Genomic DNA, 24,093 nt, shown 5'->3' on the forward strand with positions numbered 1-24,093 from the left:
CTGCTGGCCACACTGTTCCTCATACAGACCAGGATGCCGTTGGCCTTCTTGGCCACTTGGGCACACTGCTGGCTCATGTGAAGCCGGCTGTCCACCAACACCCCCAGGTCCTTTTCTGCTGGGCAGTTTTCCAGCCACTCTTCCCGCAACCTGTAGCGTTGCCTGGGGTTGTTGTGACCGAAATGCAGGACCCGGCATGTGGCCTTATTAAACCTCATCCCATTGGCCTTGGCCCATTGATCCAACCTTTCCAGGTCCCTCTGTAGAGCCTTCCGACCCACAAGCAGATCACCACTCCCACCTAGCTTGGTGTCATCTGCAAACTTACTGAGGGTGCACTCAATCCCCTTATCCAGGTCATCAATAAAGATAACTTCTCACCCTAGAGGAAATGGAAAAGGATCTATTCCTGACTGTTCCTGTCCTGACTGCTTCTAACTGCCATGTTGACCTGTCTGTGGAGGTTGACCTTCTAAGGACACAGTTAGACTGGCAGCAGATAGCTCAGAAATGGTGTGTCACATAGAGCAGCAGGTTCCTGTGCATCTTTCTGCATTTATCTCCACATTATGGCATTTCATAGAGATGCTCTACCTGCTCTTGAGCTGGGGCAGGGAGCAGTCACATCGGCTGCCACTCGAGCAGCTCCCATGCACCCTCCAGCTACTGCTCCCCAAGGGTGCAGGTGCTTCACCCCATGAAAACCTCTTAATGCCTCCAGTAGTATCAGACACTGAGGCATGTCTTAAGCCATGTTGCTTTTTTCCCAGCTTATCATATTTCTCCTTGTCTCTGAACACCGTATTTCAATGAGGTTTCTACCAATCTGGGCAACTTCTGGTCAGCTTGTTCCAAAACTGTTCGCAGCCTGCAGAAGGATGGGGCTTGGTCTCTCTTACAGTGAAAACAAGTGGTGATGATTACCTGAGCACACAACGCTGGCGTCTTCTATGTGGTTACATGCATGGTGTCCCCAAGGCTTGAACGAGCATTCAGCAAGTGTCGCTTCTGTCCCAAGGCAACTCACCCCATCTAGCCAGATGGGGCCAGATCCTTGCCCAAAACCAGATGAACCTGGGGCTGACATGGCCGTCCCACAGCCCAGCTGCCGGCACACCACGGCTGCGTCCTTCAGGTCCCAGCCATCATCACAGATGGTCCCCCACTGCTGGTTGTGAAAGACCTCCACTCTCCCGGCACAGCGGTGTGGGCTGTTCACCAGCCGCAGGACTTCTGAGCTCCCTAGGTCCAGGTCTAAAAACAGAATGGGAGGACAATAAATCCTGGCCAGAAATGCCTGCCTGTCCAGTGGCTGGCAACGTGGTGGACCTCCCCTTGCAAAAGGTCTTGCAAGGTGTCCACCAACATGTAGCACCTCTGCTACTGCTGCACCCTGGGTGTGCATGCATGAACACCTTTTGGGACAAGCCTGCTAGGACCATGCCTGTAGGTTGTCAACCTGGCCAAGTTACTGAGGTGATCCCATGATGTGAGTATCCTCATGGGAACAAGCAGGCAGGGAGGCACCAAGTGCCTCGTGCACCTGAGCTTGGTGAGGAGAAGGGCCTACCCAAGGATTAGAAGCTGTGCAGTAGCACGGATCAAAAAAACTCACAGGGGCAGCTTCAGCCCTGTTGGTGTGCCAGGGCTCTTTGGGTGTGAGGGAAAGACTACACTTTGCAGGCTTGGGATTTGTGGGAATTCCCTTGGGATTTGTGGGAATTCCAAGTACTTTGCTTCAGGGAAGCCACGGACCGGTAGACCTTGAAATGGAAAATACCTTGTGCTCCCTGGTGGGACTGCAGAAACAAGGGGTGGTTGAGCCAGGACAAGGAGGAGGTGGGTGGGCGAATTTAGTCAGACTGCACGGCCTCCCCCAAGGGAGGACTGATCCCTGACTCACCGCCACTGACCTGTGGCCACAGAGCACGAGACACCTGCATGCCCCTTCGACTTGCAGCTCTTGGCACCCCAGAACTTGACCTTGCATTCGAAGAGGGCCCCCTCCGTCCCGGTGCACTCCACAGCATCCACCCAGATCAGGCCATCTCCTGTCCCAAACTGGGTAGACCCCGCCGCTGAGTGTGCCGCCCCACAGCCCAGCTGCCGACACACCACTTGAGCTTCAGCCAGGTCCCAGCCATCAGTGCAGATGCCCCCCCAGCGCTGATCATGAAACACTTCAACTCTGCCGGAGCACGAGTCTGAGCCGTTCACCAGGCGGAGGCTACCAAGGTCAGAAATGCCCGATCCTACAACACCAGAGAGTATACACACGTTAAGGAGATATCTTCTGCCCCAACAACGGGTTTACACCAGAGGCTGAGCAACCTTTGGGGTTCAAGGATGCTCTTGCGACGACAGAGATGAGCTTTGAGGTGTGATGTGAACTGGCTAAAGTGGTGCTCAAGGCTTGATTAGCATGGGCTTGATCAGACTGTAGTCAACGGACCTTATATAGTTTGCCCTCCTAAAGCGGGGCAGGGTCCAGTTGCCAAGATGTGGGCATCTTTGTGCCATTTGGGACTCCTGGGATACCTCGTCTGCCCTCCAGCTGCTGCTCCTGAAGGGCACAGGTTTTCCTGTAGGATCTCTTAGTCCATCTAGGGTGAGATGCTACCTTCCCACGCTGGGATGACTGAATTCAATGCTGGCTATCTTGGTCACTGACAAACGGATATTAAGCAAAGTCCATTCTGATTTCAAGCAACCCAGTGGCCCCAGCTTCTTAACAGCCACTAAAACGGGGTTTGGGGCTCCTCTGGCAGAAAGTCAGAGCTGGAGAGGAGATAGAGGGATGGAAGATGGGCTTTCATGGGCCCATGAAGCTCTGAGCATCATAGGGTACATCTACCATGGATCAACCAAAGGTGTCGGATGGTCCTCCATGACTATAATAGGAGAAGACCCATTCATACAGGAGTCTGCACCTCCGTGAAGAAGTAGGTGGCCATGTCGTAGTTTGCCTGATGGGAATGGTCTCTGGCTCATGCTAACTGCTAGGATTTGTGATAAACAACATCAGTCAAAGGCCAGAGACCATATTTTTAGTGACAGCAGTGCAAATGGGCAGGGCATTTGTATTTCTCAGACTTTAACATCTGTGTACAGGTGTTGCCCTCTTCCACCAGGATGGACCATGAGGGGCTGATTTCAAAGCAAAGGCTCTCCAGGCTGGCTGCAAACTGTTCCTTCATTGCAAGCCTTTGCAGAGTCAAGGACCGTGGGAAGATTTGCCCCAGTGCTCCCAGTGCCACAACAGGTGGTGGTTACCTGAGCATACCACGCTGGCATCTTCTCCGTGCTCACATCCATGGACACCCCAGCTCTTGGCTCTGCATTCAGAGAGGGCAGCCTCCGTCCCCATGCAGCGCACATCATCTAGCCAGATGGGTCCCTGTCCCTCACCGAAGTAAGCCCGCCGTGGAGCCGATATCACCACCCCGCAGTCCAGTTGCCGGCACACCACTTTAGCATCCGCAAAGTCCCAGCTGTCATCGCACACCGTCCCCCATTTCTCCTTGTGAAACACCTCAACCCTCCCAGCGCAGTGACCTGGGCCATCCACCAGCCGGATAGGGGCAAAGCTGGAAACAGCTGAGCCTGCAAACAGGCAGAGAGATGCTCAAAGCCCCTCTACAGGAAGAGGAAGGACCCCGCGTTTCGGCACGTCACCAGGGCTGCATGGTCCCATGGCCTCTGAACGCACAGCATCTCATCCCCACTCTGTGGAGACACTTCTCAAAGGGCTTCGGGGTACTTGACCCAGCAGCAAGAGGGGTGAAGCTGGTACCTTCCTCCCAAGATGGATGGGGAAAATTACTGGTACCTCCTGACCCACTGCTGGGGCTGGAGTGAAACCCACCTGAGCATACCACACTGGCGTGTTTTCCATGGCTGCAGCTGCTCTCTCCCCATGGGCTCGCCTGGCATTTTGTAAGGGTCAACTCTGTCCCCTGGCAGTTCACATTGTCCAGCAAGACACGCAGGGGTCCGGTGCCAAAGTCCACCCCCTCCGATGCTGGCAGCGCCGTCCCACAGCCCAGCTGCTGGCACACGACCTCAGCGTCCTTCTTATCCCAGCCATGGTTGCAGACGGCTCCCCACTCCTCCTGGTGAAACACCTCAACTCTGCCAGCACAGCGATGTGAGCCATTTGCCAGCCGGAGCTGAGCTGGCTCAGGGATGACTGAGTCTGCAAACATCCGAGAGATTCATTAATGCCTTCAGATGGTGGCCAGTTTCTCTCTGTCCTTATGATATTGCAGTTAAACTCCTGGCCCCTCTTCAAGTTGTCAAAAAGCAGAGGAGGGAAAAACAGGAGGACTCCCCATCACCACCCAAAACTTCAACCCAGGAGCACCATCATCTGATGGAACCATCAGGTGCAGGGAGGGTGCAGGAAATCCCCACTGGCTGCCAATGCTGACCCCTAGTCATACCCGGGGGTGCAGACCTGCCATCATGACACACCCTCCCCCTCCCACCACCTTGTGTGGAGCGATGCCAAAGGAGCCTTGGTAACCTGAGCAAACCACACCAGCGTCTTCCCCATGGTAGCAATTATTGATGCCCCACGGCCGGGCCCGGCAGGCAGACAGTGTGCTCTCCATCCCCGTGCAGTTCGTCTCATCCATCCAGATGATGCCGACCCCACGCCCGAACTGAGCCCCACCAGGGGCTGACAGCGCTCGCCCACAGTCCAGCTGCCGGCAGACAACCTCGGCGTCCAGCAGGTCCCAGTTGTCATCGCACACAGTTCCCCACTGCTTGTTATGGAAGACCTCCACTCTGCCAGCACAGCGGCTGCCATAGTTCACCAGCCGGACCTGGTCGCCCTCCGAGTTACCTAAAACAGGGCAATAAGGGGAAGCGCCAGCATGCTGCAACCCCTGGGTAAGGAAAACTGCCCTGGAACCTTCTCAGGTCACTGAGTGTTGCACCAAGCGCTGCAGGCTCGTCTAATCACCTCATAAAGGAGCTGGCTGATCCCCAGTGTCTGCTGGCTAAAGGGCGAGAGGCTGCAAGCTGCACCATGGCAGCATCCCACCCATTGGCATCAGCACTGTCCCTTCCAGGAGGATGCCCAAAATTTCTCCAACCCCCTAGACATCCTGTGATGAAAACACCCATCAAGAGGGCTCATTGTCTGGGGCTGCTTGTAGAGGTGAAAAATCAATGTGATGGGCCAAGACCTACCACTTCTTGTGCCATGTCACTCCCAAGGGGGTTACCTGCACACACCACGCCAGCTTCTCTCCCACGGTGACAAGTGGTGTTGCCCTGGGGCTTCGCCTTGCATGCAGAGAAGGCAGTCTCTGTGCCCACGCAGCTCACACTGTTGGGCCATGTTTGTTTGGGTCCTTGCCCAAAACGCGACCCGACGGGTGCTGACAGCGCTCTCCCGCAGCCCAGCTGCCTGCACACCACTCGAGCCTCGGCCAGACCCCATCCCTCATCACACAGGGCTGCCCAGGTGCCATTGTGGGTGACCTCCACCCTGCCTTCGCAGTGCGTCGAACCATTGGCCAGGCGGAGTTCAGAAGCCACGGACATCCCCGAAGCTGCCAACAACATGCAAGGGTAAGTGCACCGGGAGAACTACGGCTGCCTCTGATGTGTCCTCCATGCATGGTAAGCGCCAAACTGGAGACTGAGTGCTCACAATGCACTCAGTCCTCATCCTCCTAAAAGTGAATTTCTAGGGGTGTCTTTGCAAAGTGGCTTTATTGCAAAGGTGCGTTATTGCAAAGTGACGTTAATGCAAAGGCACTTCCTTGCTCCCTGCTGCACTGCCCAAATAAAAGAGCTGAGTTACATATGCATCAAAACCTTCATCAAAAGCCCTGAAGTACAGGTGATGGACAAAACAGACCTGACCTGCTTGGGCGGGCAGGAACTGGGGAGGGTGAGTTATACCTGCAGAAAGCTTTGCCCTCAAAGCAAACCAGGCTTTGAGGTAGGTTCTCTGTAATTCATGCACACGACTGCAAACAAAAAAACCTGCTGTTCCTGCAGCTTATAATCACAGAATCACAGAATAGTTGAGGTTGGAAGGGACCTCCAGACATCATCCAGTCCAAACCCACTGCCAGAGCAAGATCACCCAGAGCATGTTGTACAGGTTGTCGTCCAGGTGCATTTTGAATATCTCCAGAGAAGGAGACTCCACAAACTCTCTGGGCAGCCTGTGGATCCAGCACTGGATACACAGCAGTGGGAGATGGGTGAAGGCTTTGCAGGTTGACTTGCGCGCCATGGGCAAGCACCCTTGGGGGGAAAGCAGGACCTATCCCGTGATCCCTTAGGAAACCCAGAAAGTCTGACATTGACCCCTCTTGCATCTTGAGGTGAGTTACCTGAACATATGACTCCAGCATCCTCCCCGTGGAAGCAGTTGTTGTCGCCCCACTTGCTGGCCCGACAGTGAAAGAGGCTGTCCTCTGTGCCAGTGCAGTTCACCTCGTCCAACCAGATGGGATCGTGGCCCCTCCCGAAGCGAGCCCCACTGGTGGCCGACAGAGCTGTGCCACAGCCCAGCTGCCGACACACGACCTCCGCGTCCACCAGGTCCCAGCCATCATCGCAGACCGTCCCCCACCTGTGGTTGTGGAGCACCTCCACCCTCCCAGCGCAGCGGTTGGGGCCGTTGAACAGCTGGAGGGTGCCCAGGGCAGTTATGCTGGAGTCTGTGGGTGCCCCAAAGGGAACAGTCAGAGAACGGTTGTGCATCACCACCAGTACAGCGTGAAGGGATGGAGGGGTGGAGGTGGTGCACAGCTGGAGGGCTGCTGTCCCGGGCTACCTGAGCACTCCACACTGGCATCCTCCACGTGGTGACAGTTGTGTTCCCCCCATGATCTGGCTCGGCATTCGGAGAGGTTCCTTTCCTCCCCAGTGCAGTTGACCTCGTCTAACCAGATCTGTCCCGTTCCTTCTCCGTACCGAACTCCTGGTGCCACCGAGAGCACTGTCCCGCAGCCCAGCTGCCTGCACACAACCTGGCCCTCAGGGAAACCCCAGCCATCGTCACACACTGTCCCCCATGTCCCGTTGTGGAGCACCTCCACCCGCCCAGCGCAGCGGTCAGGGCCACCCACCAGGCGAAGAAGCTCCCCTGGGCTCTCAGCGGCTGTGCCTGCCAAACCAAGAGGGGAAAGAGAAGAGGTGAAACCCTGGGGGTGGATGGGGCTTGGCTACTCACGCATTTGAGATAGCTCTTGCCCCCCAAAAAGGATTTCAGAGGTGATGTTGACAATCCCACACCGTCTCTGGACATCTCAGATGTCCCTGGGCATCCGTTTGTAGGCAACTGAGCCCCATCTCTGCATCTAAATGCCTGAATTAACCACAGTGTGGATCCCACACCCCAGGAGCCCCTTTCTTGTTCACGTAATAGGCAGAAAAAAATGGGCATTTGAGCTTATGTGTGCTTTTGTACCAGCAGCAAAGACAGAACTTCGCCATCAAGAGTGGGTAATGCCTTGGGGTCCAGCTGCATGGCAAGCTTGTGAGGACGAGAGGAAAAGTGCTTGAACTAAGGCAATATGAAGACCCATGGCATGAGATTGCCACAGGTCCCATAGGCAAGAGCACTAACCAAAGGGAGACCGTGTAGAAAGGAGCTGTAACTGGACATTAGTCACATGGAGAGCACAACTGGGTCAGCAGGAAAAAAAAAAAAAGTTCAAGAAGGATATGATTGCATTGTGTAAATAAGCTTTTTGACCACAGATAATGATTTCTGAAGCGCTCAGGCACTGATCTGTGTGTGGATCCGACTACCAGCAAGCAAGAGGCCAGACGCAGGACTTGGGAAGTCACAGGGGCCAGAAAGAGTAAGAAACAGGTTAAAAATCAAATCCCTGGGTCATTCAAATACGAACGGCATCTGGGCAGCTGTGGCATGCTGGGTACAGGAGTGTGTAGCTCAGCTCTTTCATTCGGGCTGCACAGCGGGGAGCAGGAAAGCGTCTTTCAATAAAAAGTCTTTGCAATAAAGTGTCTTTGCCAAGCCACCCCTGAAAATTCACTTTTACAAGGAGGCTGAACCAGATGCATTCCAGGCACTGGGTCTCCAGGCAAAGAGCACAGTCCTGATGATGGCTGGCTCTTCTGTTTCATCCTTTCCGTGCTTTCCCCATGCGCTTTTTGCTCTGCTTCCTTATTTTTACTAGGAGCCATGAGGCTACCCTGTCTTAGCAGTAAATCAGCCCAGCATCTGAGACTTAGCAGAGCTGATATACTCCTCAGCATGTTTCTTGCAAGCACTGCCTGATCGTGAGTGCATTGACCATTGACAAGTCCCAGCCCAGATGTCTCCAGCCAGCCAGGAGATACTGAGTGTTGCAGAGACAAAGACTGTACTGAAATTTCCAGGAGCAGGATTTCCCCAAAAAAGTGGGAAGATTATACTGTTCATGAATAGATCACCAAAGAAAGAGAAAACCCAAGCAAGTTAAAGCAAAATTTTAGTTCCAAGAGGCAGCAGTACAAACTGCCCTTAGCAACTAATCAGCCTGGAAATTAAAACAATATCCCTACCCGCAGGGAAAGCATGTTCCTAATTTTGTTCACTCCAATCCTGATCAGAATGTTTCTGCTTGTGCCTTTTGTAAATGTGAAACAGCACTAAGAAGGTTGTCCAGCTCAAATAACCAGCTTATGCTCTGAGCTGGGGCAGCTTGGACAAAGCCCAAAGCCCTCCCTTAACCATTTCCAAAGCGAAGCTGCCATTAACCATCAGCATGATACTGCTTTTGGAGCAGAGCCCTTCCCCATCCTTGCACCAATGTCTGAGAGCAAACCATGGCTGTGGATGAGGGACTTGTAGGGTCTACAGCTTTCTTACAGCTCTGCCTGAGCACAAGGGTCATATCTCTTGCCAGCATCTTGCCCGTCTGCCCCCTTAGCCCCACAAATATCAGTTCCTTGTGCTGCACAGCCATGAGCCACCCAGCCTTGTCCTGGCAACGTGGGTCCCTCCTTGCTCACCTCTCCATTGTGCGGAGAGCCTCCCTTGTAAATGCAGAATGCTGTTGGGTTTGACCAAGCCCCCTCCATGCTGCAATGCCATGAGTTTGCCACGTACGTTCTGGGATAAGCCAAGATTAAAGCAGGGGAGGAGGCTGTGACCAGCTGTGAGACAGCTTCAGCATCGGGCGAGCTTCCCTCCACTCTCGTAATGCTCTCAAGCCTTTAATTATGGGGCACAAGCCTTTGATTATGGGATAAAACCATCTGTGCAGAAGTAGACCTGCAGTGCATGGCTCTTGGAGTGCAGGAGAGATAGATGAGCTCCTGACAGCATAAAAAACCCTTTCACCCAACTCCAAAGCCATCATAAACCATTGCCCATTGCCCAAGATCCCGGAGTGAACCCCAGGACCCCAACCAGCCTCTGCTGTTCCCCACAAAGTGTTAGTTGAACTGGCTGAAGGAGCCAGCGTGGCAGATGGGCTCCCTGCAGTCAGCAGTGAAGGCAAACACCACTCACCCCAAAGGCACGCCATCAGGAGAAGGGTCCCTGCACTCTTGGCCCCTCCACAGGTGGGTTTTCTGCCCCAAGGGTGGCTGGACGAGGGATGGAGATCGCTCGGCATCCCCATGTTCACAGCCTGGCCACAGGCTGGAGGCTGGAGTGGATTGTCCTTGTGAGAGAGGCCAGCTGAGCCCAGTGTCCCACTGGAAAACTGGGAGGGCGAAATGGGACTTCTGCAGAGAGCACTCCTCCTCTGTCCTGCTCCCCCCTGGGAGCTTCACCTCCTGTGAAGCTCTGCCAGGAGGTGACGCGCTGCCCCATGCAGCAGCCAGTCTTGTCATCAGCTTGCGAAACAGAGAGCTGTTCCAGGAAAACATGGAGCAAACAAAACCCGCTTGACGCTCAGGTCCTGTCTCATACGTGCCAATCCCTGTGGGCATCTTGGCTGCCCTGGTACAAGATATCTACTTTCGACAAGCTGAATCAAGCCTTTATGCACAAACCTAGGGAAATATAGCTACGTTAGCTTCATTAGAAAGTGGCTGGTTGGGTTTTGAGGTGAGGGAACATCCACTGCAAGAAAATAGGTTACCACAGGCTGAAAATGGCTTTATTGCAGAAGGCTGGAGCCAGCACCTGCACTGTAGCTGTTTGCCATCAGGTGAGCCTGGAAAACATCTGTGATGAGAAAGGGTCTCACCCACCTTGCCGTGCTTTGGACAGCTCAGTCAGGTTTGGAAAACAAGGGGAACTGCCATTGTCATATCCTCCTGTGTCTGCACCTGCAAGAACCCAAGGGTCCCTTTTGGATTCGCAGTTTGCTTCCCAATTGCTGTTATGCTGATGATGCTCCACACATGTCCCTTGCAAATCGCTGCCCCAAGCATATGCTGAGAGGATGGAAGAGTTTGCTGTCCTCCCATCCCTTCAGTGCGTGGTGGCACGCTGACATTGTGCAAGGAAGGGGCCCGAAGGCAGAGCATTGTGCTGCTGGAAAGAATGTGTTTTGCAAAAGGGTAATCAAATTAACATCACTCATTACTGCAAATGGGAGCGTTCAGATGGAGGTGGGTGTTGTGCTGGTGGTGCCTTGAAGATGGGGCTTGCATTGGGCAAGGATGTGACCCCTGCCAGAAACAGGGTGGATGGTTCTGCCCATGTCTGTGCAAAAATAAGAAGCAAAACTGGAGCATGTACTGGGAAGAGGACAGCATGGCCAGGAAGGTCTCAGGCTGAGTTTAACCTCTTCAGCCTGGCAAAACCTGAAAGGGGTAGTGGAGTGGAGAGTAGATTGCTGCCTGCAGGAAGATCAAATAGGAGAAACCCAAACCCTAGAGGCATGCAGAGCTAGGGCTGGAGAACAAAAGGAAAAAAGAGGTGTACTACACAAAGACACAAGAATAAGCCGGTGAAAGTTAGGCTGGAAATGAGTCAAAACTAATCTCATAAAAAGTAGAGCAGTCAGGAAAGGTGGCTGTATTCATTTGTACTGAGGCTCAGTGAGCCCAAGGACTTTGTTCCCCTCCTTTGCAAACAAACAAGCCAGCAGCAAAGAGACTCCCGGCACAGAAATGCTGTGAACTGTCATAGCCTGACATGGCTGATGCAGTTCTGGGCCAGGGAGCTTCTGCTGGGGCTGTTTTCAGTTTGGACAAACAGCCGCTCTGGAAGTGAGTTGTGTCCTCTGTCCCTTCTGCTCATTTTGAACTTGGGTGTAGTGTCCCCCTGGGAAGTCTGAAACCCCTTCTTGAGATACTTCAGTCTATGCAGAGCAACTCTGCAGAGTAACTCGTGGCCCGATCTGGGATCTAGCAGGTGCTGATCCTGCATGTCAGGGCCCTGAAGAGCATGAACTCATTCCAGCTTTATTACAAAAACCTTCTCCAAATGGTGAACATATTTTATTCCACAAGGCTGGGTCCAAAGTCCTGTTTTCTCCTATTCTCAGGACACTTTATGCAGAGCTAGGTGAAGCCCTGGGCCTTTGATGTAAGCTTTGGGACAAGCAAGGCGGGATGACCAGGTCTGCTGGGGCAGCCAGCAGGAAGATAAGGCTCAAGTACCAGCAGGAGGATGAGAAACCTTGAAGTCTCAGGCGTGGTGGATGTCCGTGGAGCAACAGAAGCTGACCTTGCGGCCACATGTTGACAGGACCATCCCCAGCCAGGGGAGGTCTATGGCTAAAGCTTAGGACAAGTAGCAAGATGCAAACAGGTCACAGCTGCAAGCCGCTGGCTGGGAGGGAAGGAGATGTGGGAGGTAGATCTGAAGGGCATTGAAATATATAGAATCATTGAGTGGTTTAGATTGGAAGGGACCTTAAAGATCATTGAGTTCCAATGCCCCTGCCCTGGGCAGAGACGCCTCCCACTAGACCAGGTTGCTCAAAGTCCCATCCAGCCTGGTCTTGAACCCCTCCAGGGATGGGGCAGCCACAGCTTCTCTGGGCAACCTGGGCCAGGCTCTCACCACCCTCACAGCAAAGAATTTCTTCCTGAGATCTCATCTAAATCTCTTCCAGTTTAAAATCATTACCCCTTGTCCTATCACTAAATGCCCTTGTATAAAGTCCCTCTCCAGCTTTCTTGTAGGCTCTCTTTAAGTACTGGAAGGAGCTATAAGCTATCCCTGGAGCTTCTTCTCCAGGCTAAACAACCCCAACTCTCTCAGCCTGTTCTCACAGCAGAGGTGCTCCAGCCCTCTGATCATCTTTGTGGCCCTCCTCTGGACTTGCTCTAACAAGTCCATGTCCTTCTTGTGCTGAGGACTCCAAAGCTGGATGCAGTACTCCAGGTGGGGTCTCAGCAGAGCAGAGCAGAAGAGGAGAATCACCTCCTCGCCCTGCTGGTCATGCTTCTTTTGATGCAGCCCAGGATACAGTTGGCCTTCTGGGCTGTCAGCACATGTTGCCAGCTCATGTTGAGCTTCTCATCCACCAACACCCCCAAGTCCTTCTTCTTAGTGCTGTTCTCAGCCCTCAGGGCTGTCACATGCTGTGACTCTTTCATTACATGCATCTTTTCCTTTCCATGTCCTTGTGCAGAGATCAGCTTGGCTTGCAAGGCACACCTTCACTACAACCCGGCCAAGCTTGTGGTCCCTTCATTCCCTCCCATGGCACTGGGACATTCCTCAGACCATGGACTCTCCTGGCTTCCCCAAAGTGGTGGATGTTTTGGGGCTCAGACCTGGGTTGCTCCATTAGGAACCTTAATGACCCTTCCTTGTTGGTGGCCAGGACAATATCTCACCCAACGTTAGGAATCTTGAGTCTCCTGTATCTGACCTGGTCATCTGCAATCCCTCTATAACCAAGGGGCCTTTTCTTCCACCACTTCCACCTCACCAAGTCATTCCATATCCCTGAATCTCTATAATGCTGCATTCTCGATCTTTCAGGTTTAAGGGTTTTACTGGTATTTGGAAGTGGGTTGAATAAAAACAGTGGGTGAGGGACTTTTCACCCCATTCTGGAAGGGTGTTTATGCGCACTCCTCATTTTGCAAAGGCTGTTTTTGTACAGTGCAGGAGAGCACCCTGCTCCCTTGCTCCTGGATCAGTCAGTAGTCCGCACTTCCATGGGAGATTAGGAGAAAAGGTATGATTCCCCTGGGAATGCAGTGAGGGTGATGGCACTGGGTGCCACTGCAGGGGGTTATAGGAATTATAGGGGGCTATAGGGCTGGGAATAAGAGGAGTCTGGAGTTAGGATTCTGGAGCCTACCCAGAGGACCAGATATGGGTTATTCTGAGAAGGCCTTGCTTGGAGACTAAGGGACTTCAGCTCTGCATGGAGGAACTGGGATCCACAGAGGCTCAGCGCGGTGAGCTGGGGGCTATGGGGCACAGAGACCAGAGGTCTCCATTCTGCCAGAGGGGGTTCTCTCTGCTGACCATTGCAGCAATGGCTCTGCTCTTCTGGCTCCAATGAAGTCTTCTGGGGTCCTGAGGGAGCCTTGCCTTGGACACCAGGAGCATGACCACTTAAGCCTCAGATGACATCCTGCTGTCCTCTGTCTTCATTATAAGTGGTTTGTCTGCAAAATGAAGGAGCAGGGTGATGCATGGAGAGTGCAATCCCCAGACCCAGGCTGGTGTGTGTCCATGCCAGCCAGAAGCGCGGCCACGAGGAGGTGAGGTGCACCACATGCTGTGGTCCTGCTCTTACTTGGGGAGTGTTGAGCCGGTCTTCCACACCTCGTCCACAGGTACAGAACCAACAGGGTCCCGCAGAGCATTGCCCCCACGCCAAGCAGGCCTGCCAGCACCGAGCAGGACTGTATAAGTTCTGCAGGAAGAGTGAAGCTCGGAAGGAGTTGTTTGGATGGCTGGACTCTCTCTGCCCCTCTCACCCTTCCCTTCTGCTGCATGTTTTTGGGGGTTTGCAACATCCTCCCTCACTGCCCTCCTGGGTGCTGGGCTGATCGTCAGCAGGACTGACAGCTCACTCTCTGCTTCGGGAGGGTGGGTGTATGGACAACCCCCGCATTGGGCTAATGCAAATAGAGCACATCCACTAAGGATGCTTGGATCTCCACGCCCACTGAGATGCCCTCACCCAGTTGGTCCCACTCCACTGCCTTACAGCTGTTGCCTTCAGGTGCCTCTCCCCTGTCCATCTAGTGTCTTCCAGCAAAAAGGCTTATGGCAACACTTCTGCCTGACTGGGAGGAGGCCAAGATGAGAGGGAGACAGGAGCCTTTACCCCATCGTGTGTCTGCACTGGGTTGTCCCCAATGCTGACAGAGTGGATGACAGGGGATCCCAGCACTCACCTCTCTGCTCTGTGCACACCACGCCAGCTGCTGAGCCCTGCTGGCACGACCCCGGCCCCATCTCTCTCTGCTGGCACTCCAGGAGCAGTGACTCGCTCCCCCGGCAGCTCAGCCCCTCCAGCAAGGCACGGCCACTTCCCCAGCTGAACTGGGCTCCGACAGGTGCCGACTGGGCTGGCCCACAGCCCAGCTGCCTGCAGACCACCCCAGCTTCCAGCAAGCTCCAGCTGCTGCTGCACACCCCATGCCACGTAGCGTTGTAGAGCACCTCCACCCGCCCTGCGCAGGGACCGGGGCCGTCCTGCACCCGCACCTGCAAGGGATTTGTGCCTGCAAGGAAGAGCACAAGGGGGTAAGGTAGTGCCTCTGACCACAAAGGGCAATGACAGCTTCTGACTTGCTCCTGGGCATCTTTTTTCTGGTGCTCTGCTGAAGGCAAGCCACCAGCACCCGCGATCAGCTACACAGCATGGATTGCCTTACTCCACCTCCGGGTATGAGATGCCTTAGTAAGCAACATCACTGCAGGGCTGGTACCTTTGAGATGGGGCTCATGGGAGACCCACATCCACCTCCCTGGTGGCACTGGACTCCTGTGTCTACAAATGATGTGCCTAGATTATTTTTTTAAGCAAGGCTTTGCCCATCCCAGGATGCTGTCATTGATAAGCCTGAGAGACATAGTCCAAATTAAATCAATTTTAGGAGTTAGGTGCATAACTCCTTTCTGAGGCAGGGTGGTATTTTTTCTCAACTCCAAGCCAAGTGGCTGAGTGAAAGCTGACTTCTGCTTTGGAGCTGGGGATGGAGAAGAGTGAGCAGAGAGGAGAGAGCCTGGCACAGCCCTGGGGTAGAACAGTAGCTCCAGCACCCATCAAGCCCTCCCTTGGATGGACACCAACCATCCTGGCTCCCCTGCCCTGGTCCCTGAAGACTGGTGTTACCTGAGCACACCACGCCAGCATCCTCGCCATGGCCGCAGTTATGCTCTCCCCAGTTGCTCAGTACACACTCGGTGAAAGTGGACTCGGTCCCCCTGCAGTGAACGTCATCCAGCCAGATGGGATCTGAGCCTTGTCCGAAATGAGCCGAGCCCGGTGCTGACAGCGCTGTCCCACAGCCCAGCTGCCTGCACACAACAGTGGCGTCCTGGAGGTCCCAGGAGTCGTCACACACGGTCCCCCACTTCTGGTCATGAAAGACCTCGACCCTCCCCAGGCAGCTGTTTGAGCCATTCACCAGCCGCAGCAGGCGCTGCCCCGAAGTGTCCACGTCTGTGAAGGGAGAAAGGGGCACGTTAATGCCTCACCATCAGCCACTGCTCCAGTCGGGCTTTGCAACATGCTAAGCCACAGGAAAATCAGAGCATCCTTCTGCGTGTTAAGCCTCTGGCTGCCTGGGAAAGGTCCTGCACTGACAGGGCTGCCTTGGGATTTGCTTCTCATTGACGGGGATAAAGAGGGGTTGCAGTTCCAGAGCTTGGGGCTTGGAGCCTCAGAAAGGGTCCTGGGGTCAACAGGGACTATGGGGGATCTTAAGGTCAACAGCAACTGTGGAAGGGTCCTGTGCTCAACAGTGACTATGGGAGGGTCCTGGGACCAGTAGTGACTATGGGAGGGTCTGGGTGTCAACAGTGACTATGGGAGGGTCCTGGGACCAGTAGTGACTATGGGAGGGTCTGGGTGTCAACAGTGACTATGGGAGGGTCCTGGGACCAGTAGTGACTATGGGAGGGTCTGGGTGTCAACAGTGACTATGGGAGGGTCCTGGGGTCAACAGCGACTATGGGAGGGTCCTGGCGTCAACAGCGACTATGAGAGGGTCCTGGGGTCAGTAGTGACCATAGAGTCCCTGGCTGCCTGAGACATGATTGAGCTGATCCTGAACCCCAGCCCGCACAGTATTTATCCCAACTAACGTGGATCTCCTGAGCACACCACGCCAGCATCTTCTCGGTGGTCACAGCTGTTGGATCCCCACAACCTTGCTTGGCATTCGGAAAGGGTAGCTTCTGTCCCCGTGCAGTTCACATTATCCAACCAGATGCGGCCAGAAGCTTGCCCGAAGTGAGCCGAGCCAGGGGCCGAGATGGCCGTCCCGCAGCCCAGCTGCCGGCAGACCACCGCTGCCTCGGCCAGGCTCCAACCACTGTCACACACCGTCCCCCACTGATGGTTGTAGAACACCTCCACACGCCCCGCGCAGTGGCCAGGGCCATTCTCCAGGCGCAGACGAGCTGGTGTGTTGGTGGTGGCTGTGCCTGCTCGTGACACAAGACACAAGGGAAACATCAGACCAGGTCTCCCCCAGGTTGCCCCTTCTTGCCACCATTGTGAGACCTGTGCTGGAGGATGCTCCCCTGTGTTTTGCCCAGGGAGGTTTCTGTGTCCACACAGAGCCATTGAAGAATATCTAACGTTTGGGGTAAGCAGCTCAGGTACGAGCAAAACCATCTGTGTAACCTCAGAGCCTGTGCATGTTCAACATGAGCCCAAGCAAACTGTTAATGGTTGCAATCTTTTTTTTCAGTCCTCCTGCGTGGCTGTCCATGAACCCTTCACGTGTCCCCAGCAGCCCCCAAAGGCAGAGACTTTCTGCAGACTCCCATTGCTGGTGCTCCTTCTCCAAAAAGACTTCAGGCCCCCTGCACCCCATCTTTGCACAGCCTGTTGGCTACTGGTTCCCATAGTGTGATGGGTTGGGACCTTGCCTGGAGCATCTAGCACCCCATCCAGTGCTTTCCCTCTCTCCTTGGTGACCACGTGAGCATCATTTTTGGTTCTACCCTTCCTGTTATCCCTGCTGCTCCTCACTGTATGCCAGCATGGTATGTAGGAGATGGGACAAGGTCACCCACCCAGGTGTTTGCTGCCCAGTCCTTGGCTGCAGTTGTGAAATCAGTACAAATCCCTGGAGCAGCCTCCACTGAACTTCTCCTCCTGGTCCAAAAGCATGATGTTACCTGTGCACACAGCGCTGGCGTCTTCTCCATGGTCGCAGTTGTTGACACCCCAAGGTCTGGCCTGGCATTCAGACAGGGTGGCTTCGGTCCCACTGCACTGAACGTTGTCCAGCCAAATGGGGCCCGATCCCCGGCCAAAGTGAGCTGCGCCGTAGGCTGAGACGGCCGCCCCACAGCCCAGCTGCCGGCACACCACACTGGCGTCTGAGAAGCTCCAGTCATCATCGCACACAGTTCCCCACTGGTGGTCATGCATCACCTCTACTCTTCCAGAGCAGTGGTTCGGGCCGCCCACCAGGCGGAGCTCTGCAGGACCAGCTGGGGTGTCCATAGCAGGGCTGGATGAGTCTACAGAGGGAACAAGAGGTGGACCATGAAAACCTCTTTGCCCTTCATTTCTGCAGAATTGTTCTGCACTCCACCATGATTGCTGGCTGCCCCCAGTCACTACCAATGTGCAGCCACCTCAGGACTGGGGTGATGTCATATCCCAGCAACCCACAGTCTTTCAAGATGTGGCTGAAGATCCTGAGGATGGATCTTAACAAGATGGATCCTGACAGGAGGAGGAAAATTTTTTTCTTGGTGTTCATGGAGCACTACCTCCTCTTTGCAGGTGGAGGTGACAAGTGAGGGGGATCAGCAAGCCCGGGTGCTGATGTCTGTTGGGACAATTCTAGAAGAGGTGGGTCCAGCATCTACCAATTGACATGAGAGCCTGCAGCTCAATCAGCCACCAAAGCTCCAAGTTTTTGGAGTCTCAGTTTTTGACCATAAAAAGTATTCTCCAGCTGACTGAGGCTCGCCAGAGACAATGGAAACCATCCTATCTCTTGTGTTGGTGGTGAGAAGGAGGAATCTGGGTGTCTCCTCCTGGCCATCCTCTCCTCTGCCTACAACTGTGTCTCACAACACCTGCCTGCAAAGCACAATGAGGCTCTAGCCTTGCCTGTGTCCCTAAAACACACAGCCAAAGCAAGGCATGCAAGGTCCTGCTCGCCATGAAGGCATGTGATGCACAAGGGTTCCCTACACATCCCCCAGAAGTGGTTCGGCATTTCAGGAAGGTGGAGTTAGCACAGATAATGTTTTCAAGCCTGCTTCCCAAATTGCTCCCCAGCCCGCACTCACTTGTACAGGACAAACCAGAAAACCATCCCTTGCTGGGCCACAGGTGCTCTGTGCCACAGGGAGCTTTTAGAAAAGGGGGGGACAACACTCCTTGTGAAGGACTTGCTTTGCTGACCATGTGTCATCATCACCCCCCCCACCCTGTAATTTCCCCATGGTGTTACCTGAGCACACCACGCCGGCATCTTCACCGTGGTGGCAGTTATTGTTTCCCCAGCCCTTTGACCTGCAGTAAGACAGGGCAACCTCCGTCCCCATGCAGTTGACATCGTCCAGCCAGATGGGACCCGACCCTGCCCTGAAATGCCCGGCCACAGGGGCTGACAGTGCTGTGCCGCAGCCCAGCTGTCGGCACACCACACCGGCATTCTCTAGGTCCCAGTGGTCGTCGCACACCGTTCCCCACTGGTTCTCATAGAAGACCTCAACCCTGCCGGCGCAGCGGTGTGGGCCATCTGACAAGCGGAGGGGAGCCCGCTGGGAAGCAACTGGGTCTGCAAGAGGGATATAGAGAGGGTCCGGTGTGGAAGAGCAGCACTGGGAAAGGCTGCACAAGCAGCACAAGCTTCATGGAGCCACTGCCAACGGTGGTGGCTTATGTGCACTATGGATGTGCCATATCCTTTGGCTCAAAGACAAACAAAAAAAAATTAAAAAAAAAAAAACAAGACAAGGAGAGAAAATACTCTGCAAACCCTCTTTTTCAAAGACAATTATCCTTAAAGGGGCTTCAAGTATTTTTTTGCTTAGTATTCCCAGTCAATGGAAAGGAAAACACTGCTGCCTGGATGGAAAACTGAGGGCAGCTGTAAGTAGGGAGTAGCTGCCCAGGCATCTGACGGAAAGGCAGGTACTGTCTGTGAGCAACCTTATGCTTTAATTAGTGATTTGCATGATGCGACAGAGAGCCTGCACAGCAAATTGGCCCATGAGCCTAGCCAAGTGGAGGTGCATCTTAGAGGGCATTACATGGGCTGAAACTACAGCAAGACAGATAAATATGAGGTGTTTAATCACCATGGAACCATTGTGGAATGCCTGGGTTAGGGTATGGGCAGAGGCTGCAGCATCTCCTCGATGCAAAATGAGGCAGGCAGGGGCAGAAAAAAATAAGAAAAGCCCCTTGGCATCCCACTTGCAGCATAGCAGCCACCTCCTGGAAAGCCTTCATGTCTGCAGGGCGCAGAGCAGACTAAATGTTCTTGTTTGCCTTGGGGGGAAGAGGACTTTGTGCCCTTTGTAAACGAACTGGCTGGCCCTGAAGAGGTGGCCAACACAAATAAGCAATTTCTGGTCTTGACTGTCATCGGCTGGGAAGGCTCCAAGTGTTTCCCAACTGTTCTGTGCAAGGGCAGCAGCGCAGAGGCCAGGATAATTACCTGGCTAATGAGGTCTCCTTCCTTATCCACCACTTTCTCTTCCTTTTAAAGGCTGGTGGGTCAAAGGAGGCTTTGCCCATCCATCTGCAAGCCCCATCCTCCCTATTCCTGCAGATTTCCAACCCTATCTTTCTCCTAGGATGCTCCTTCCCCCGTGCGAGAGCCACTCACCACAGAAGCATGCCAGGTAGATGAGGAGTCCTGCTCCAGTGAAGCCAGCCAGGTTGCTGTGGAGGGACAGGAGGTAACGTCCCAACAACCCCATGCCCATCACATATGCCTTAGGACAGGTGACCGTCCCAGGGCGAGCTGCAAGCCGAGCTGGGTGCTGTGGGTGGCGAGAACAGATTTGTCCCCTCCTCTGCAGAGACGTGCCCCGTGTTTGCCTGGCATTCATCCCTCCTCCTGCACTGACCCCTCCTCCCTGTTGTCACTGGGATTTTGCCCTCTGGTTTTAAGTGGTCCCTTACCACCACAACCACCTCTGCTCGGAGGCTCCTTACCTTTTCCAGCTGCATCTGCCTCATTTCATCCCCACCTCCCCAGTCCCCAGCCAGCCACAGGCTGCAGATCCGGCAGCAGGAAGGTTTGTAATGCTCACTTCTGGAGGTTTGCACCCTTGGGAAAAGCCAAGCCTCATCTTGTGCGTATCTGCATGTGGACCCCCATCACCCAGAGATACCCCCAGGGTGCTTGTGGAGGGCAAGAAACCTCCTTTCCCCTGCCAAAATAATGAGTTTTGAGGGGTTGTGTACATTGAATATCATGGTCTGGTTGGAGTCTGTCCTGAAGTCACATCACTGAAGCCATTGCCCGTATAAAATGCAGAGCCTGTACTCTGGGAGTATCACATAATATAAATAGTAAGTGGGGGGTGGGGTGGGGGGGAGGGTTTGGCCCAGAAACTGTGCTGTAGCCACTGAGATTAAGCTGCAAACACACTCAGGTTTTGGGCACCCTTGATGTGTTGATTCTCAATCCTGAGTTTAAGGGAATTCAGGGAATTTACAGACCGATCTCTGAGGCAGGTGATGGTTTGGCACAAACCCATGCTCGTACTGTAATTCAGGGTTTCAGTGAATAGTCTTCTCACCTGCAGGCAGTGGGATGGGGTGTGATGGGACCCCCTGGGATGACCTGTGGGCTTTTGCATCCCAGGGCTGTGGCTCTAGGTATGGCTATGGGGCAAGGAACCTGCCCAGTCCCTTGGGCTGGTGCAAGAGCATCACCCAGCCCTGGGACCAGGACACTGGACCAGGTGGGCTGCTGGCCGTGCCATCATCAGAGATGATGGAGCTGGGGACATTCATGCCTGGCAGAGGGAGCCAGTCTCCCTGGAAGCTTCTCTTCTCCAGGCTGAGCACCCCCAACTCTCTCAGCCTGACATGGTGCACCATGAATTTCATTATATTGCATTTCACAGATGTGTAGCCAGATGGCAGAAGAACCACCTTATTATTCAAGGATAAGCAGTTGGAAATACTACCCTGTGGCTTGTTTTTCTCTGCTGACAGCTCCCTGTGACTGTAATGGCACCCCAGCAGAGATAGCTGCACTTCAGCACTTGGTGTCTTTGCAAATGACTGAGATCTGCATGTGCCAGCATCTCCATAGTCTGGCCCACCATGGCTGACACAATGAGGACTCATCTTGTGCCACCTCTCAGCCTTTGCATCTCAGCATCTTCTGCTGATCTAAAGCATTTGAAACCTCTCATTCAACAATGAATTAATCTGTTGCAAACTTGGTCTAGATAAAGGTAAAGAAGAGAACCCAGGGGACAACTTTAGCTGGGGAAAAATCCATCAGCCATAAGAGGAGGAAGCTCACAGCTTGAAAATTCTTAGTATAAATGGCCCAATGCTGGCAATTCGATGATTTTCTCCAACACACCCGAGGCCCCTCTCCCCACAGCCAGGCTGTGGGACTCCTCAGCACTATCCCATACCCCGTTTGGGCTGCCACGTGCCCTGGGAGCCCTTCTGGATCCACCCCAGAGCCCCTAAGGATCCTTGTGGTTCTGGATCTGGCACAGGCAGCCAAGCAGCCCCAGCTGCTCTCCCAGACCCTCCAGGAGCCGAGTCCAGCCCCACCAGGGGTGGGAGGTAGGTGGAGATGGTACTGGGGAGGGACCTCAGTGTCATGGTCATGACTAGAGAGTAGAGGAGGAGGGTACAAATAAATCGCTGCCTTCCCAGACCCTGACCCTCCCCACCCCTTCATCTGCCCATCCTTTGGCGTCCTCCACACTGAACCTCCCCCAAGGACCTCCCAAAGGAGCTTCCTCCCGGGGGATCATCATTGCAGTGATACTCAGGAGGCACAAAAATGGATATCCCATGGAGAAGTATCTCTGTTACCAAGGGCCACTGACTTATTCATCACCCCACGGAGAAGGCAGTGTGACTAATGGGTCAGAAGTGTCAGTGTCCTGGGGTAGCAGGGCATGGACCCAGAGTTATCCCCAGAGCCCCTTTGCAGAGGGCCCTGAAAAGAACTGTGGGGACAGGCTGGAAAATGTGTGAAGGCTCAGCACACCCCAACCTTGGATGTTTGAGACACCTGTACCTGAGTGTCAATTCCTTTTTGCAAGGTGCCCTTATGTCCTTCAGTGCCGTCGGACACATGCACTCAGGTACCCAGATCCCATTTCTACTCTTAAAAAGTGTTTTACCCTACTCCTAACCCTTTTGTGCCACCTCCATGGGCTTTAAACACAACCTGAAGGATGTGTGAAGGTTGTAGAACCAAAATTAGTGCCCAAGAAGGTGGTGGGTGGACTGCCTGTCCCACCACATTGGTGGCTGGATCTCCTGTCTTACCTCCCAGCCCTCTGCCGAGATTCAGCTGAACATTCCCTGGTCAAATATCCAGGTTGCATCGAACTGGAGCAACTCAGGGATTTGTCCAGAATGGCTCATCCACTCAGGAGCTGAATCATAGAATGGTTTGGGTTGGAAGGGACCTTAAAGACCATCCAGTCCCACTCCTACCCTGGGCAGGGACACCTCCCACGAGACCAGGAACTTAAAGACCCATCCAGCCTGGCCTTGAACCCCTCCAGGGATGGGGCAGGAACAGCTTTTGTGGGCAACCCAGGCCAGTGTTTCACCACCCTCAGAGTGAAAAATTTCTTCCTAATATCTCATCTAAATCTCCCTTCTTTCAGTTTAAAACCATTCCCCCTCATTCCATCATTCCAATCCCTGATCAAGACTCCATCCCCAGCTTTCCTGTAGCCCCTTTAGTTATTGGAAGGGGCTCTAAGGTCTCTCTGGGGTCTTGTCTTCTCCAAGCTCAACAAGGAGCGGAAGGCTCTGCAGCAACCTGAGGTGACCACTCAGCCATGCAAGGGAGGACCCAGGAGTTGAACTCCTCTAAACTGTGCTGGGAAAAGGCTGAAAAGCTAACTGTGTTTCCTAGGGGTGGAGGTAGGTAGAGTGTAACCCTGAGCCACAGCTTTAGGAACAAGAAGAAAGAAAAGCTAACTTTGCAAAGTCTGCTGCATGCCTCTCCATTACCCTCGTTAGGGTCATTAGGGGAATGACCGTTACCCTGCTCGTTATCAGAGAGCAGGACCAAGGCAGTCGGCAGTCAGCAGTCAGCACAGAGTGCCCTTGTGGCCTAAGGCAGAACTGTTCATTCTGATGTATGTTTTCATCTCAAAGTGCCTGAAATAAGGTGTGTTTCAGCTGACTAAGGGATGTTTTTGCAGCATGAAAGGGACCGTGTGTTGCATTCCCCAGGACTTGGGTGCCCGGTGGGACAAGACCTGCTGAGATAGCTTTGGGAGACTGGCTAAGGGGTGAAGGAACCAGCCCTGCTGTAGTCTCTACCACCCTCCAGAAGCAGGCCATGGAGTGCAACACATGTAGGGGTGTCCTGGGCCTCTCAAACCCAGGGAGAAATATACACCTGGTGTTATGGCAGAAGCCTTGAGAAGTAGAAACACACAGGTCAGTGTAGAGGATAGGCATGGGATGATACGAGATGGGGCACACTGGAAAGACCAAATCAGCAGCTCACCCATTTCCAACTTGCAGGCCTGGATCTGGACAAAAACAGTTTTAGGGGTAAAAAAGAAAAAGCATCCAACACAGTCAGAAAGCCCTATATATAATCAGTTTGAGTGCAATATGGATTTGCAGGTGGATAAGGGAAGAACAAAGGGTGGAAGGTATGTCAGAAAACATGCAAATCCAAAAATGGAAGAAGGTAAGGATGAAGAAGAAACCCCCATCAACATCACACTCTTCCCTGGAAAAAGCTTGGGCCCCTGATAACCTACTGCCAAGCCTCCTTGCATGAAGAAGACTTGTGCCATCCATTGACCTTCAGACTGAGGGAACAGCAGAAAAGTGAGCA

The 24,093-nt window shown here is 53.7% G+C and overlaps 1 protein-coding gene across 1 annotated transcript in view; it reads right to left on the reverse strand.

The window, feature by feature from the left end:
• Positions 1-24,093, reverse strand: part of LOC141476429 (scavenger receptor cysteine-rich domain-containing protein DMBT1-like) — a 74,168-nt gene that overhangs the window by 41,144 nt on the left and 8,931 nt on the right. Inside the window, exons 7-19 of the mRNA XM_074165107.1 lie at positions 18,490-18,837; positions 17,219-17,536; positions 16,175-16,516; positions 15,774-15,778; positions 15,201-15,510; positions 6,788-7,138; positions 6,345-6,665; positions 5,235-5,537; positions 4,526-4,849; positions 3,866-4,189; positions 3,274-3,597; positions 1,914-2,252; positions 925-1,254 (exon numbers count right to left, since the gene is read on the reverse strand). Of these exons, the coding sequence (XP_074021208.1) occupies positions 925-1,254; positions 1,914-2,252; positions 3,274-3,597; positions 3,866-4,189; positions 4,526-4,849; positions 5,235-5,537; positions 6,345-6,665; positions 6,788-7,138; positions 15,201-15,510; positions 15,774-15,778; positions 16,175-16,516; positions 17,219-17,536; positions 18,490-18,837 (3,939 nt within the window). The remainder of the gene's footprint in view (positions 1-924; positions 1,255-1,913; positions 2,253-3,273; positions 3,598-3,865; positions 4,190-4,525; positions 4,850-5,234; positions 5,538-6,344; positions 6,666-6,787; positions 7,139-15,200; positions 15,511-15,773; positions 15,779-16,174; positions 16,517-17,218; positions 17,537-18,489; positions 18,838-24,093) is intronic.

Source organism: Numenius arquata, chromosome 32, assembly GCF_964106895.1.
Source record: "Numenius arquata chromosome 32, bNumArq3.hap1.1, whole genome shotgun sequence".
Classification (NCBI taxonomy): Eukaryota; Metazoa; Chordata; class Aves; order Charadriiformes; family Scolopacidae; genus Numenius; species Numenius arquata.